At 36.7% G+C, this 16,828-nt stretch overlaps 1 protein-coding gene across 2 annotated transcripts; it reads right to left on the minus strand.

Annotated features, from left to right (window-relative positions):
* Positions 1 to 4,221: 4,221 nt before the first annotated feature.
* LOC125037290 (FACT complex subunit Ssrp1-like) lies at positions 4,222 to 15,502 on the minus strand. Of its 2 annotated transcripts, none has more exons than XM_047630354.1 (14): positions 15,355 to 15,502; positions 13,194 to 13,379; positions 12,736 to 12,951; positions 12,273 to 12,448; positions 11,589 to 11,724; positions 10,556 to 10,659; positions 10,247 to 10,375; positions 9,734 to 9,908; positions 9,035 to 9,151; positions 6,946 to 7,115; positions 6,314 to 6,410; positions 5,983 to 6,192; positions 5,493 to 5,762; positions 4,222 to 4,637 (listed from the first exon to the last, which is right to left on the minus strand). In XM_047630354.1, the coding sequence occupies exons 1-14, from the start codon at positions 15,415 to 15,417 to the stop codon at positions 4,554 to 4,556; spliced, it is 2,133 nt and encodes a 710-aa protein (XP_047486310.1). In that variant the 5' UTR covers positions 15,418 to 15,502; the 3' UTR covers positions 4,222 to 4,553. The 2 variants fall into 2 exon arrangements, with proteins under 2 accessions (XP_047486310.1, XP_047486309.1); XM_047630353.1 differs by having other exon boundaries at positions 4,222 to 4,640.
* Between the last annotated feature and the right edge of the window lie 1,326 nt (positions 15,503 to 16,828).

Genomic DNA, 16,828 nt, shown 5'->3' on the forward strand with positions numbered 1-16,828 from the left:
GACGGGGGCATGTGGAAGAGGGAGTAGTGTTGAGGGAGGTAGTGTTATGGGGAGGTGGACAATAAGGTTGTAAGGTAGTAATAAGGGAGGATGGGGTAGTTGATGAAGAAGGTTGTGGGGGTATAGTTGTTGAAGTTGAGCATGTTGGGAGTAGAAATGTCTCCTGGGGTGTTGATTAGGGTGGATACTGTACTAGTCGGCATTGAGGAGGGGGTATTAGTTGTAGTGTTCAGAGCCGTGATCAAAGGAAAGCCTGGGGTCAGGGAATCGGGCGAGTTTGAATTGGTGGAGCTATTTGATGAAGAGGCAAGCCTCATTGCCTCTAATAATGGTATGGTTAATGGTTAATGGTTATTCATTGTTGGCCATGCTAAGCCTGGAGTATGTTGGGGAGAGAAACGGTCCACCCCTCAGGGTTGCTTGAGGGGTAAGGGCTAGACAACTAAAGCAGGGGAATATCGTGGAGAAGGGGAATACTGGGAGAAGCTATCACGACCCTTGGCCAGTACATCACATATGTAGGGCCATGTTATTATCAGTGCTCTAAGGGCAGACAGTGACAGCTTACGCCATATACAGTAACTAAACTCCATACACCACGGAGGATTCTTGGTCTTTTCAATTGGATCCTAAGCAACATTGACATTCAAGGAAACGAGATTGGTGACGGACTGGCCAAGTATGGAAGGCAGCAACTCGTATCATAATAAGTCACAAGGCATGGCATCTTCCCATTTTTAGGACCAACATCTGCACATTCACTCCAACCAGATCCTCCTTGGACGATGTAACTGGGAATAGACGACCACTATCTCAATCAACAGACATCACACAGCACTAGGAATGTGGGCGCATGTCGTGAACTACAGGCAGAATTTGTCCTACATCTACAGGAGAGCATTTCCTTCGGCATAGAAGTCATGAAATTTTAACTGCTGGCACACACTGGGATTATCTCGAGAGGTTCCAAAGGAATCCTCCAAGAAGTAAGACGATTATCACTGCGATGAATGCTGTTGATAGCTTTACAATACTCTTGTTATTATCCGGATACACTAACACCAAGAGTGTCAGGTGTGTTCAGACTAGCGGCAATTATGTTCGTGCAGTGACGTCGGAGGCAGGTAAATTAATCGCAAATTGGTTATTTTTCGAGCAATATAAAACCTTCATTATTGATCATGGTAAGCCTAGGATATGTTGGGGAGAGAAATAGTCCACCCCTCAGGGTCCACTTGAGGGGCAATGGTTAATGGTTAATGGTTAAAAGCAAAATAAATGTGCTAGACATCTAAGGTCATGTAGCACTATAGTAAATGGTAGTGAAGGGTGGTTGAGTTAGTGATTAATTGTCAAAGCTGGGCAAAGGAATTGACGAGTAAATGGGTTAAGGTCGGGTAAGGTAATGTATAGGGGTTAGATCAAGTGAAGGATGTATATGCATTTGAGGAATGAAAACAGGTTGTCAAAGCAGAAAGTGTGAGAAGCTGTGGGAGGGATCACGAAAAATCGGTCCCATTTGGCTGGGCTAAATAGCTTATTTAAGAATTTTGTAGAGATGGGGGTAATGGTTAATGGTTAAAAGCAAAATAAATGTGCTAGACATCTAAGGTCATGTAGCACTATAATAAATGGTAGTGAAGGGTGGTTGAGTTAGTGATTAGTTGTCAAAGTTGGGCAAAGGAATTGACGAGTAAATGGGTTAAGGTTGGGTAAGGTAATGTATAGGGGTTAGATCAAGTGAAGGATGTATATGCATTTGAGGAATGGAAATAGGTTGTCAAAGCAGAAAGTGTGAGAAGTTGTGGGAAGGATCACGAAAAATCGGTCCCATTTGGCTGGGCTAAATAGCTTATTTAAGAATTTTGAAGAGATGGGGTAGTAGAAGGACGGGGGCATGTGGAAGAGGGAGTAGTGTTGAGGGAGGTGGACAATAAGGTTGTAAGGTAGTAATAAGGGAGGATGGGGTAGTTGATGAAAAAGGTTGTGGGGGTATAGTTGTTGAAGTTGAGCATGTTGGGAGTAGAAATGTCTCCTGGGGTGTTGATTAGGGTGGATACTGTACTAGTCGGCATTGAGGAGGGGGTATTAGTTGTAGTGTTCAGAGCCGTGGTCAAAGGAGAGCCTGGGGTCAGGGAATCGGGCGAGTTTGAATTGGTGGAGCTATTTAATGAAGAGGCAAGCCTCATTGCCTCTAATAATGGTATGGTTAATGGTTAATGGTTATTCATAGTTGGCCATGATAAGCCTGGAGTATGTTGGGGAGAGAAACGGTACACCCCTCAGGGTCGCTTGAGGGGTAAGGGCTAGACAAGCAGGGGAATACCGTGCCCATGGCTCCCTCAGGCCGTTCAGGACTGGCACAAAGTCAGCCTTTCATCCTTTCAGCACGGCTCTCACACCTTAGGAAGTGGATAGTAGAAGGGGTTGGTGAAGGAACAGAAAGAAAAAAGTAGGGGGGGGAAAAAAAGACCATGCAAAATTTGTTGAGTCGAGGGCTGAGTCCCAAGGTTGGGGAGTACCCCAGCATTGGGTCTCAGTCTCCGCCTCCTAAGCCCCCCCACGACAACAACGGGCAAGGGATTGGGGGGGACTTGAGGGGCAAGAGATAAAACAACTATACTGGGAAATACTGTGCCTATGGCTCCCCCACGCCATTTATGACTGGCAAAAAGTCAGCCTTTTATCCTTTCAACACAGCTCTCACACTTTATGAAGTGGATAGTTGAAGGGATTAGAGAAGAGAAGGAAACGAAAAGAAGGGGAAAAGACCACGCAAAATTAGTGATCAAGGGCTGAGGTCCAAGGCAGGGGTGATCCCCAGCGTTAGGTCTCAGTCTGTTCTCTAAGCACCCCCTCATGGCAACACCAGGCAAGAGATTGAGGTGGGATTTTAAACAGATACCACCAACAACACTTTCATCATCGGGAAGTTACAATACATATCTACAAGCATAATCAACTTTCTTTCTAATAAGGATTATCAAAAGTAATGAACTTTTCTTTATTTGAATAAAATATATGCACACCATATACTGTTACTAAATCAGCATTCACCTTGTATATTCATCTACCTCTAATAAAATCTATAGCTATGACTTGTGTCTGCCACAATCCAGAAACAAAGACCAGTGGCCATACAAAATAGAAAATGTTTAGCCAATTTCTTTGTTTTTATTTTCATTAGGTTCTAACCCCACCAATTTATGTTCTGTCCCCTGTAGTTTTTTGTGAATTTTGTTAGATATAGACAGCTCCACATGTGCTCAGCCAGCAAGGAGTCTATGGGTAGGCCCTAGTGACCGATCCTGATTACCCTATTCCTTAAACTAGTGGAAAAATGCGTTTTTCTTTTTAATGCAATTAATATCAATACTTTTATTATTGTTATTAAAATCTCGGTAACATTTAAGAGAATGAAGTAATGCAAAAGACCCTTTCCAAAAGTTGAGTTAAAGGGTAAACAGGTGAGACTACCTGACTAATAACTGAGGACTTAGTGACTAAGCACTTGTAGAGTCATCTATGTGGAAATACAATATATAAACTTGTATTACAGTGGGCATGGCATGTATGCTTGCCATACATGCTGATCGGGTTAAGGGATTTTAAAAAAATTATTTCCATACCAAGAAAATCTTTTTTTGGACATATTTGTAGTGAACCTAGTTGTATTTCTATTTTTAAAAAATGTATATATAAAAAAATCATTTATTAATAATCTTTACATTCTAAAAAATACTAAATAATAATCATGAAAGCCAGAATATACATTAAATTATAATCTTGTGAATAAATATATTGCAAAACTGAATGGATTTATGGACAAGTTAAACAATTTTTCTTTTGTTTATCTAAGTCTGGTTCAAAGAAAATAATTATAGGACCTGTCCAACCAGCCCAGTTACATTTCAGAGATTTAATGAGCACCAGAATTATTTTCTCCTCTTGGCCAACAACTTTCCTTCTTTTGAAAACACAAGCCATCTAAACACTAATGGGAAAAAAGTTGAAATCCAAGCTTCTTAAGCCAAGGATATGATCACTTTTTCTCTGGAAACCCTATTTTTTATTTAGTAACAACTTTTTATAAGCTGATTGTCAAAATTGGTCCATATAGTTGTTTTCACTTTAAACTATAAATATCATTTATGATCAAATTCTTATCTTCCCTATTGTCCAATCAAACTTTGGGCAATTGAAGGTTAAACAACAGAACACTAAATTTATGAAACTATATTATTGTTGTACATGGATCCAAACTTCTGCATGTTGCAAAAGAAGATTATTCCTTTTGGATAAAAATAAAATAATCGTAAGTGCAGCTATATCATTGTAAAATTTACAGTATGACAGCCATATACCTAATATGAGGAATGTTGACAGAACTTCAAAGATACCTTCAAAGTGGTTAAAATACCTATAGTCTTGACATCCTGTGCACTGGAAATTAATGATCTGTCCTTTACAAATTCTTGAGATTTCTACACAAATACTCGCCGCCTAAGAATAAAATGTTCTTTAAATTAAAATCACATTCAGGTTAATGTAACCTAATCAGACCCAGATTCATCCTCTGAACTCTCCTCTTCCTCCTCCTCCTCTTCCTCCTCTTCCTCCTCTTCGTCCTCGGATTCCTGCTTTGGTAAAAGTAAAATTGTCAACTCTTACAGTAATAACAGCAAGAATACTTGTACAAAAATAATTAAGAAAATTACATTTATAACACTATAGCAAACTAAAGAAATTAGTAACAGTAATCATCACCCCCCTCCCCTCTCACACATACACAACTAATTCCCAAAAGACTGGCTACTTTCAGATTTAATATTCCTGTAGGAAAGGTATTTTTGACATGTTTGTCAAAAATAGCTGTCCAGGTTTAGCATTCTGACAATAAAAGTAATAACAATGATTATAAGATTGATAATAATGACAATACTACTGGTTAACCACTGATTTAAAGGTTGGCAATTGACTGCTCCTGTGAGGAGGCCGATAAGTGAGGGACATGCACTGGTGCCATATCCACCATGGATTTAAGTTCTGCCCCCTGTAGTTTTTTGTGAATTTTGTTACATACAGATGGCTCCACATGTGCTCACCCGGAAAGTAGTCTATCAGTAGGCCCTAGTGACTGATCTGATTTCCTCATTCCTTGAATTGGTGGGAAAATGTGTTTTTCTTTTTAACAATTGATATCAATTCTGTTATTATTGTTATTGATATTTATGATGATTAAATTGTTTTTAAAATCTTGGTAACATTTAAGACAATGAAATGATACAAAAGACCCTTTCCGAAAGTCAAAAGGGTAAACAGGTAAGATAGGTAAGGATTAATAACGGACTCCTTGGTGACTAAGCACTTGTAAAGCCATGTATGTATAAGTACAATAAATAAACTTATATTACAATGGGCATTGCATGTATTCTTGCCATCCGTGCCAGTTGGGTCAAGGAGAACCACAACAAAAATCTTATGATCCTTACCTTCTTCTTGGACTTCTGTTCCTTCTTGGATTTCTTTTTGGGTGGTTTGTCGCCAGCACTCTCCTCCTCACTGGACTCGTCGTCGATATACTCCTTGGACTTGAATCCACCACCAGAGCCAGCCTTGGTTGGTGAGGCCACTACTGGTTTTTTGGGTGAACTGCTAGCCTTCTTGGCCTTGGCTGGGGGCGCTCCTCCTCCCGATGCTTTGTACTCCTTCATGGCTGCCTCATATTCCTTCTTGGCTTCTGCTGCTTTCTCCTCCCATTCCTATTGGGTGGGGGATGGAGAGGAGTGAATGGAAAGAAATTATTTCAATGTAATTTTCATCCCATCCCATTCAATATTTATTGACAACAATCTTGAAATGTGCAAATTTCTTCCCTCTCCATGTCAAAACCAATAAACAAATACTAACAATAACAACAAAGAAAAAAATATAAACAATAAGTCCAAATAAATAAAACTAAATGAGTCTTAAAAAGCCCACCTTCCTGTCCTTGAGCTCCCTCCACTTCTGCCCTGCCACTTTGGAGAGTTCGGTGATCGAGATGCCTGGGTTTTCCTTCTTGATCTGCTCTCGGTGTTCATTCAGCCAGATGAAGTAAGCCGACTGGGCTCGTTTTGGTTTGTTTTCGTCCTTCTCCTTCTTCTGTCGTTTCTTGCGTGGTTTCTCTGACACTGTTTTCGCTTTAGGTTTCTGAGGAAAATTTGATATAAGTGTGTGAAGAAAAATCGTTGAGAAAATAAATAAAAGCACAAAGAAAGCAATTATCTTCCAAGATTTTTAATCTTCCATTTTTACACACACACATACAAACCTTTGGCTCTTTCTTCTCCTTCTTCTTCTTCTTTCCACTATCATCAGAATCTCCTGCATCTGAGTCATCACTGCTGTCTCCAGCATAGCTGTCATACCTGAAACCATATTGTTATAATTTTTAACTATACCAGGACATACCAGAAATCCAAGATAAACAGGAGTCAATTAACCCGTTACTGCCGGGTCATGTGTATAGCTGTCATTAGAAACCACTTAATCTGCCGGGTACGGCTGTATGCGTGTGACGCACTAGAGCACTTCGAGCACGAAGTTCTGCTACATATAGCAGACTCCCACTCCCAGTGGCTGGACAGTTGCCAGAAATCACCAGAGTCTATGACACCAAGAGACTTATAATACCGTTACTGAGGGATTAATAAATCAATACATCTATATAAACATCTACATTTCACATATTAAAATCAGTTTTAATTTTCACTTTATTGTGGACACTACTTTAATTGCAAGTGAGGTATATTCTTCAAATCCCTTGACGTAAATACCATTTATGAACGTTCAAATATTTGAACAGAAGAAAACCCCTGTTTTTCTCCCCTTCTCTACCTGTCATATTAGCATTACTTTAACCAATGTAGCAATGAATCTTGAAAGGATGAAACAAAGACTCACTCCTCTGCCACATCGCTTCCTTCCTCTCCTGGTGCGAAGTCCTCATCCTCACTGGATCCCTCATCGTCGTCATCATCACGCTCCTTGGCCTCTTCACGAACACGTCGCATGTAGGGATCATTCTCGTCTGCATCGCTGTCATCGAAGTCATCTTTCCTGCCACCCATTTCCTAATCAAGGGATCAAGAGAATTAGCATCTCTCACCTTTCCATTTTTTAACAATTCATCAGTTTTCCTGTTTAACCCATTGGATCCAGTTCCTTCACGGCAATCACATGGCCCAAACACGGGCATTAAACTTATGTGAGCGGCTGCTGTGATGAGTGCGCGGCTTATAGGCTAGGAGAGCATGAACAATCATGGGCAGTGACCAGACTCTATGCCTCCCTTTTGGAATGCTTTTTTTATTTTTTCATGTATGAGCATTTTTAGCTTTTTTTGCCATTTTCCAATGTCTATATTTGACATATGATTTGCTTTATCCAGATTGTAATAGACTGTTTCCTTGAACAGATTCCATATCATCTCTCTAGATGACAATATGACTCAGTGCAAGATTAATAATAGTAGGTAACATTTTGTTATGTAATTTTTTTTTTTAGTAATATTAAATTTTCTGTAATACAACCTGTGCCACCAGTCACAGCAGCAAGGAATAGGATGCTGAGCATGAAAATAGTGTCATCCCTAAAGCCAGCGCTCTTCAATTCATGGTTCACGGACACTACATTCTACACGTTTATTATTGGAAACAATGGAAAAGCCCCTTTCTAATGCCAAATGAATCTATTCAGCCTCCAAGAGGCTTGTGCACTTGTGGCGAGTCTTTGCCATCACAACAGAGTTCAGCTTCAACTCTCATGACAGCAAGTTTGCGTCACCCTGGCCCACAGCCAAATTTTCCCATGTCATCCACCCTTCAAACCAAATTTTTTCACAACGTGATAGTCACGTCATCTGGATCAAAGGGGTTAATCTTCCCACTTTCTGCTCCCTTTGCTCAGGCATTGTACAATACAGTCAGAAAGATGTAAAATGGGGATAAATGGGAAGAAATGTTGGGAATTGTCTAACATTATGTAAAGTACCACAATTTTAAAATGGATTACATAAAAACAGTTCACATGTAAGTGGTCTGATCTTAAGACATGGCCAATATGTACTTATGTTACCTCTTTAAAGTGCTTTTCTCTCACTGGATGATAGTGACTTATCCCATCAATAAACATTCTTATATACCCATCATGTAAGTTGATCCTGAACTTAATCAAGAATATCTCAAAAATAAAAAATAAAGCCCAATAGCAACATCATGCATGACATTAGAAAAATCACTTAGTTGATAAAAAGTGCAAATATCAAAAAGAAAAGAAGGAAAAAAAAAAAGCTTTAGCACACTACAATATTCAAATATTCAGTGCTGTAATTTGAACACTATATCTACTGAATGTTAAAACTGAAGAACTGATAAACAGGAGCACGAAGAAATTGCTTAAATATCATTTTCATACTTACATGCCTAGAATATACCTAAGAGAGAGGTTGGCACATCAGTACATCATCAGAGATGCCTTAACTAACTATGTATCACTTGACTGACTTCTGCCTTGTAAATGATATTTAAAATTGAGAGATGTACTAAGTAGTATTGTATCTCAGAATACTCACATGTCTAGAATATACCTGAGAGAGAGGTAATATGTCAGTAAGAAAGAGTGACATAGGAGCCAAATCAAGCCTCATCTCTTAGAAAAAAAAAAAGCTAACAACCTTCCTGCTCTCATGCTTACACTTAAATATTATCATTAAAGATTAAGACTAGAACTTGGAACCTTTCCTTCCCACCTCAAGACACTTCTATAAACAATCAAAAGGCTACTTTTAACTCATTCCCTGACTGTACCCTGCCATACAGTGAAAGAACCCAGAACATGTTATTCTATGACCAAACTTCCACTGAGCCGGTCAATTAATCATAAAAATAAATCAAACTGAAAAGATATTATATAAGCTACCTGTATGCCTAAATAATTTATTGGTAGAATAAAGATAACACTCAGGACACCAAAACAGAATGAATTCTCTTACCATCTTTCCTCTGTTCTTGATTCGCAGTTTCTTCTGGTTCACATAGTCAAAGAGGCGGTTGTATTCTCCCTTTTCAATACTGCTGAAGGTGTTAATCACTCCGTTTTTAACCTCAACCTAAGAACAAGGGAAACTATGTGAGCTTTTAATACTTATGATGATAATAAGAAAAATGGGTATGTAAGGTCCTACTGGTCCATTTATGACGGGTGAAGAAAACTAAAAAAAAATCTACGCTCTGGAGATCAATGGCAACACGCCGACTTTGAGCGTGGGAGTTCGGTACATCAAGCCAAATCACCGGCTCGTAGCACTTTGGTGTGCCGCTGCGGTATACAGCCGCACGCCACAGATCGAGCAGTTTGTTTTGATGCCTCACAGCATGCCCCGTCAGGAAGGGGTTAACTGGTTTTTCATAAAATAATTATACAATATCTATTGACAAGCAAATCAATCAATATGTAGAAATGTTTTAATGGTACTTAAATTTCCTTCTTTCTATTAACTTGATGTGAATTCAATTTCATGTTAACTTTAGTACTTGGAATTGTTAATAAAACTATAACACAAATATGACAATAATACTATAAAATACAAGTCTAGAAAATATACAGCTGTATCAATTGCAATATCATCTCACCATACCACCACCATTTCCATACACTTTACTCACATGCTCAAGTATTCCTTACAGCTTACCTCAAAATCAAAAGACCTTGTGGTGGACCCGGATCTGGCAAAGTTAACCGAGATAATTTCATCAAATCTGATGTGAACAGGTGGTTTGTGTACGTAGATGAGGCCACGCTCCAGTGGGTATAGGTAACCAGCAGCAGCCTTGTAGGAGCAACCAATGGCAGGTGTTCCTGAGTGACTGCGAAAGAAAGGTGAGGATATTTGGCAAATGTTAGTTTGGGAGGAAAAATAAGAGTAAAGAGAAGTTGTGGATTTTATTTTTTATCTATTCTATCTAACTTCTTCAAGAACAGACATCCTGAGATGAAATGGGGGAAAACTGCAGGAAAAAAAGAAAGTGTAAAAGAGAAAAATCACACAAAACTTTCATCAGTGAAAAACAGATGATCTGATCATGGAGACTATAAAGAAATAAATCCTTTCATGAACTGAGAAGAATAAAATAAAATTACACATTCTTCTCCTCTTAGCTAATTTACAACCCATTTCTACCTAAAAACTACTCCCAGCACTTACCCAACGAAATTGCCAGGTGTGACGATCTTGCGGTTACAGAGACCCTTGAAGATCTTACTGATGAGCTCAAACTGTGAACCTGTCATCTCTTTCTCCATGCGGCCCTCATACTTCTCCTGCAATTCCTCCCTAGGGTGGAAGAACCAAGGAATTAGATGCAGGAAGATAATGATAGACAATTTGAAACAGAAATGCAATTCTGATGCACTTATTCCTATATTTTTCAAGAAAACACATTATGCTTAAATATGAAATATTAGCTTTCCTTTTACTGTGCTCTAATCTAAAAAGTAATTAACAAAAACCTACTCTGTTAAAGGCAGCTCAATTGTGTCACTATCATCACCAGAGAACAACAGAATCAGGTACGGGTAGCGTGTCTGACCCTGCTTGATGGGTGGGTCCAGGGACACCTGAAAAGGAAAATATTCATCACAGTGTAGAATTGAGGAAATCAAATATGTGTGAACTGTAAAAATAATAATAATAAAACACTCACAAAAACAAAAGAAGATATGGAGTTTGATTATTATTCTTGCAACTTTTACATTCCTAAATATAAACTTTAACAGATAGCATACTCAGTAATCCTTATAATCCTTATAAGACATCAACTCCTTATAGAGGGGAAAAATAAAAAACAAAATAATGAACATGTAAAGTCTATTTCCTAAGTGATATCCTAAAATCATATAAAGAAAAACTCATTCTGTTTGCAAAAACAGATTTCTTTGTTCTACCAAATCAACTATGACAAGTAAATACAAAGCAGGCTTAACTTGGGCACAAAAATCATTAATCCACTGCCGACGGGCATGGTATGTACGTACATGTATGTACATGCCACGGACATGGTATGTATGTGGCATGTATGTACATGCCACTGAGTTTACTTGTTTAATTGTTTTTACACATAGATGGCTACACTTGTACTAAATCACCAATGAGCCAATTACGAGTACTGCCTGTCTCGCCCATTTACCCTTTTCTTTGATTTACGAAAATATTTTACGTTAGTTGTTACTAATGTTTATAACATTTTAGTAATTATAATGTTTATAATAAAAATAACACCATCGATATTCATAGCACCAGTAAAAAATACATTTTTCCCGCCAATTCAAATCAGGTAAGGTCACAAGGTCTACTAATTGACTCCTTTGTGACTAAGCACTAGCAGAGCCATCTATGTACAGACACATTTCACAAAATGTTTAAAAATAGGCCAGCATTTTCCCCATTTTTTATTCATTTTCCTTAGCGGCAATGGGTCAATCAATCACAAACTTTAAACAAACAACTGCCATTTAACAATTAAAAAGCATCAATGACAGACTCTTACCACAAAGAAATGCTGTCGCTGATCCATGTGAGGTAGAAGAAACAGACGCAAGACAGTCTGGACTGGAATCTTGAAGTCAAACGTCTTACCGTGGAGTTGGATAAAGGAAGGATAAACTTTGATGTCATATCGACCTCTGAAAAGGGTTAGAGAAGGCTATGTTACATAATGATTCTCAGAGGGAGATGCAATAAAATAATGGTCCCTATCTGCATAAAGTAAAGATAAGGCCATAATCACAGTCTGAGTATACTTAAACAGCTAAGTCTTGTGAAAAAAAATATACATATAAAAGAAATAAATAATAATGATAGTAATAATAATGGATATGTTCTGGCAAGAAATAACTTGAAGGCATCTTTCTGCTTCAATATGCATGGTGAGCTGTTTGCCTTTACCAGAGCACAGATTACTGAGAATATGGTATTACTGGACTCATTCCTATTTGCAATAATTGCAAAAGAAAGGAAAACTTTCCTCGATATTACCTCCAATAAAGTAAGTTTAGTAATAACTTATCATGTGAATAACAAGTAACATATCAATACAGTAGCATAATACTTAAAATCTTTAAACATGTTACACACTCAATAGTTCACCCTTTTTCCTTAAAACCTCCTCTTCTCTCTCACTATCTGCAGTTGCAAAACTGAGCAAATCAAAAACCAAAAACAAACAACCTACCGAGGAGTAAGACACTGGACCTCCCTGAAGATGGCCAGAGCATCTCCTGTGGCTGTGATGACCGAGGCTTTGGCCATGACTCGTTGCTGGAAGTTCTCTACAGGGTCATCGCCAGCTAACTCAGAGGATGGGATGTGGAAGCGCATCTCCATTAGGTTGATGGCTGCATCGTCGTGCTAGATGGAGTCAAGGGAACATTTGGAATATTAAATGAACTGATACATGCTACAATAATAATCTTTCCTTGCTACTTTTCAGTTTAGAATATATCTCCTCACAACTGTCATTTTGAACACCAGCACCGACCAAATATCCCATGAATTATAAACCTCCACACTACAATCATTACACACAATTTGTTTTATGTAATACACAAATTACATACAACAATTCCACATTAAAAAATGAAGACAATCATGCTCTCATTTCACTCCAACAACAAGAATGCCCCTCAAAGACTAACCTGGTGGAACTCTAAGGTAACCTCATTCTTTCCTGTGGTACAACCTGAGGCATTAACAATTGGCACTTCAAAAGCAGGCATGTTGCCCACCTCAAAGGAGAGGCAAGCTCCTTCAAACTTAGCTGTGCCATAGTTCCAGCCCTTAACTGAAAACTCCTTTTCAGACATGGTTTTGTTGTAGGTGTTCTTGAAGAACTTTTCCAGTTTGGACTGCTCCTGAAATGTTAACAATACAATAATGTAAAAACATTATATCTAAATTACAACCATGATTTTACATAAGTTCAGAGAGAAAGGTAATCATGATAATACACAAATCACTACTGATATACTACTCTATATACAATCCAAAGAGAATAATAATAATGAGACAACACCCACATATTCATGGAATTACTTTCTTATTTAATAAAAAAAATAAACCCTTCTCCCAAAACAGTAACAAATGTCAAACTTACCGCTTCCTTGAAACCTCCAAATCGATACAGACTGCCATTCTCTGTGAAGATACGGACCCCATAGCTACCTGCAAGTCTCTGCCAGTTCACAACTTCAATATCTGATGCATTTAGTGTTTCCACTTTCCCTGTCTTGACATTTCTGAATGTGATTCCCTGGTCGCTGAGCTTTAAACGCACAGGAACCTAGAAAAAAACATTTAATTGCTGATTAAGTTTAGTAATACACAGACAAGAGACTTCATATAAGCAACTATATATATATATAATTTCTCTATATCACAAAAAGGTCAACTATTCAATTAGGAAGTCACTTTGCCAAGGAATACATGGAAACAGATATATAATATCCACATACAACCTATTTCCTATTCAGCTAATGTGACCAGCAACACTTCTTATGAATATCTTTGTAGTGCAAACAACATGACAATATCTGTAACCCTCAACCATTGTTATTAATCAGCCTATTATCTACAGAAGTCAAATGAAATCATAAGCAAACAATCCAACAAAATATGCTCTATAAAAGTGATATCCATTTCACCATTAGATATCATTTATTCAATAGAAAAGTAACTTTCCTTTAACATTCTATTATTTGGATAAAGATTTTGAAACATTGTTTTCACCTTGGTATGCAAGATAGAGCTGAAACCTTGGAGTACAGAGTAGACTTAGTCAGTGAGCGGTACTTAGAAATTATTAACTGCAATTTTCTGTCCTCTACAAGAATATCATCTTCAATTTGCCCTAGCTTAGCGAGTTCATACTGTAAAGATTAACTTAACTAATGTACATAAATGGTCAGTACAGATGATAAACAATCTAATCATCATAGAATTATTAGTAGTAACAACATAAATAAATTTACTATCTTTAGCATCTATATGGATGGCCTTGACAATCACATGATTTCAAAGAATAGAAATTTCTACTTTTGGCTTGTTCCTTTATAAGACCAATTCTATAAGCAATTCTAAGTAGAAGCCGCCCAATGCTACTACTGATGACTTCAATATCAATGGATATGATGTCTACTGTATAGACATCATATAGCAATGTTACTTGCCATAATAATTATGATATAAATTAGGTTAGTCTTATGGTATGGATGCACTAAGCTTAGGAGGACTAAAAGTTGCAGTCATCGGCACAAGAAATAACTTGCAGACACTAATAAAGCCACAAATAAAGGAAAAAAGATCACGGAAAGCACCACTCGCACCATCAAATATCCCAAAAATTAAACTAATACAGGTGAAAGAAAGACTCCATGAATTAGGCTCTTTAGCAAAGATAAGTAAATCAATCACCACCATGTTATTTTCACACAATAGAACTTGGACTTCAGTTATTTGGCGGTAAATCTTGTTACATCAATAGTGTTGCTGTAGATGATTGGCATGTCGCTATTAATCTTGACAATACGGACGCACCAAGCTAGGGAAAATCGAAGACAAGATTCTTGAAGATGACAAAAAGCTGAAGTAGTCGGTACAGAAAATAATTTGTAGACACGAACAGTAATGCCACAAATAAAGGAAAAAGGATCTCGGAACGCCCACTCTGTGCTTGCGAGTTTCGGCTTGCCGTGCATTACAAGGTGGAGACAATGCTCCTGGTTTTACATTACAGAATTACGGGACTCTTGAGCTAACTGAGAATAATTAGGTAGAATTAGGTAGAATTAATTAGAATTACCGGACTCTTGAGCTAATCAGTCCTGGGGAGTCGGGATCGCTAGAATTTCATTATCTTTTGACGATTTCTCATTGGCAGAAATCTCGAGACCTTTCACAATACAACATTCCTTGGAGAGTATATGTAAACGTTAATGACAGCGTAGATAACCATGGGTATAAAAATGGAATTTCTTAGATCCGAATTTAAGAAAATTGCGCATTTATCTCCCATTATCAAAGACATGTACTAATATGGACCTTCTTATGAATACTGGCGTACTTAGAAAATACATCACATTAAGGCCAATGCGGTAATAAACCATCTAATCATCTACTTCCACAGGAAAACAATTATTAAGGAGCATGAAAGAGAATTCATCCGTCAACACATGTGAGCGGAAGAAAAGCCGCTCTATCTCTCCTTCATTCCTCCATTTTTAGACCGAAAACCCTCAAAACGACTATTTCACACGAACCATCATGCCCCTGGATTCGATAGCGACGTCTCCATACTCCAGAACGGGCACTTCCTCCTTCATTTTGGCGAGAAATAAGAGACTTCACAGAAAAGTTTTGTTTTGTTTCCTTCTTTTCCCGGGAACGAGAGTGCGTGTCGCCAGCGCCATCTCTTGGCGGTGGCGACAACCAGCTCTTTTTATTTATTTTTTTAGTATTTTTCTAAAGGTTTTGGTTAATGGTTTATGTATTAATTGAATATTTTGTATTTTTACTTACATCAGTTTATTGTATTATATGCAATTAAAGTCAAATCAAATTTATTACGAATTTCATTGAAACTCGAATTTGCTGGTACGTCTTTTACATATTTCTTTTCTTATTTTATTTCGTCATGTATATGATAGCTTATTATTCTCATTTAGTTCAGTTAAACTAGTATCAAGGCAGTGGCTAATTGACCAAAAACTACATATTCGAATGTAATACGCCATGTGTTCTGAGCGCTCAGATTTAAATCTATTTTCTATAACAATTTTCGGATGGTATGACACTACAAATATTATATACATAATTCCCATTCTCAATCTACCACATATAAATTGATAATTACATATTGGGTGTTGCCGTTGTTGTTTGGAGACAGCATGGATTGCTATTTGCTACTGCTATTCAATGTGCCACCTGTAGCTTATTTTTTGGTATTTTTTCCCTTTATTTCTTTTGTCGTTGATATTATTGCTATTGCCCTTACCTGTTACCATTTATCATTGTTACTAAATTGATTTTATTATTATCACGATTGTAATGCTTATCATCAAAATCTTTATTACCATCATTATTTTCGTTATCATTACTCTATTAACATTACTGTTATCAGTGTTATCATAATCATTATCATTATAATTTGTACTAGGATTTATACATTATTATCATTACCATTAATATTCTTATCATTATTATTAGCAGTTATTATCATTGTCATCATTATTATTTTTATCATTATTATGATAACCATTATTATTATTTCTCTTATTATTGTTATTATTATCATTATCATTATTTCTGTTGTTATTATTATTATTACTATTATTACTGCTATTATTATCATTTTTATTATTATTATTATTATTATTATTATTATTATTATTGTTGTTATTATTATTATTATTATTATCACTGTTATTAATATTTTATTATTATTATTATTATTATTATCATCCCTACTATTATTATTATTATTATTATTATTACCCTTATTATTATTATTATTATTATTACTATTATTATTATTATTATTATTATTATTACTATTATTATTATTATCATTATTACTATTATTATTATTGTTGTTGGTGTTGTTAACCTTAATACTGTTATTGTTATTATTATTATTACTATTATTATTTTTATTATTATTGTTATTATTATTGTTATCATCATCACTATTAATATTATCATCATTATTACTGTTATCATTAGTATCATTATTTT

Source organism: Penaeus chinensis, chromosome 23, assembly GCF_019202785.1.
Source record: "Penaeus chinensis breed Huanghai No. 1 chromosome 23, ASM1920278v2, whole genome shotgun sequence".
NCBI lineage: Eukaryota > Metazoa > Arthropoda > Malacostraca > Decapoda > Penaeidae > Penaeus > Penaeus chinensis.

What these genes read in the sequence shown, in the direction of transcription:
- LOC125037290 (XM_047630353.1), bottom strand. Translation starts at nt 15,417, where the DNA reads ATGAAGGAGGAAGTGCCCGTTCTGGAGTATGGAGACGTCGCTATCGAA. An exon ending in GTCCAGTGTCTTACTCCTCG is followed by an intron (nt 11,725 to 12,272) that starts GTAGGTTGTTTG and finishes AACCCTTTTCAG; the next exon opens with AGGTCGATATGACATCAAAG. An exon ending in AACAGAAGTCCAAGAAGAAG is followed by an intron (nt 4,641 to 5,492) that starts GTAAGGATCATA and finishes CTTTTACCAAAG; the next exon opens with CAGGAATCCGAGGACGAAGA.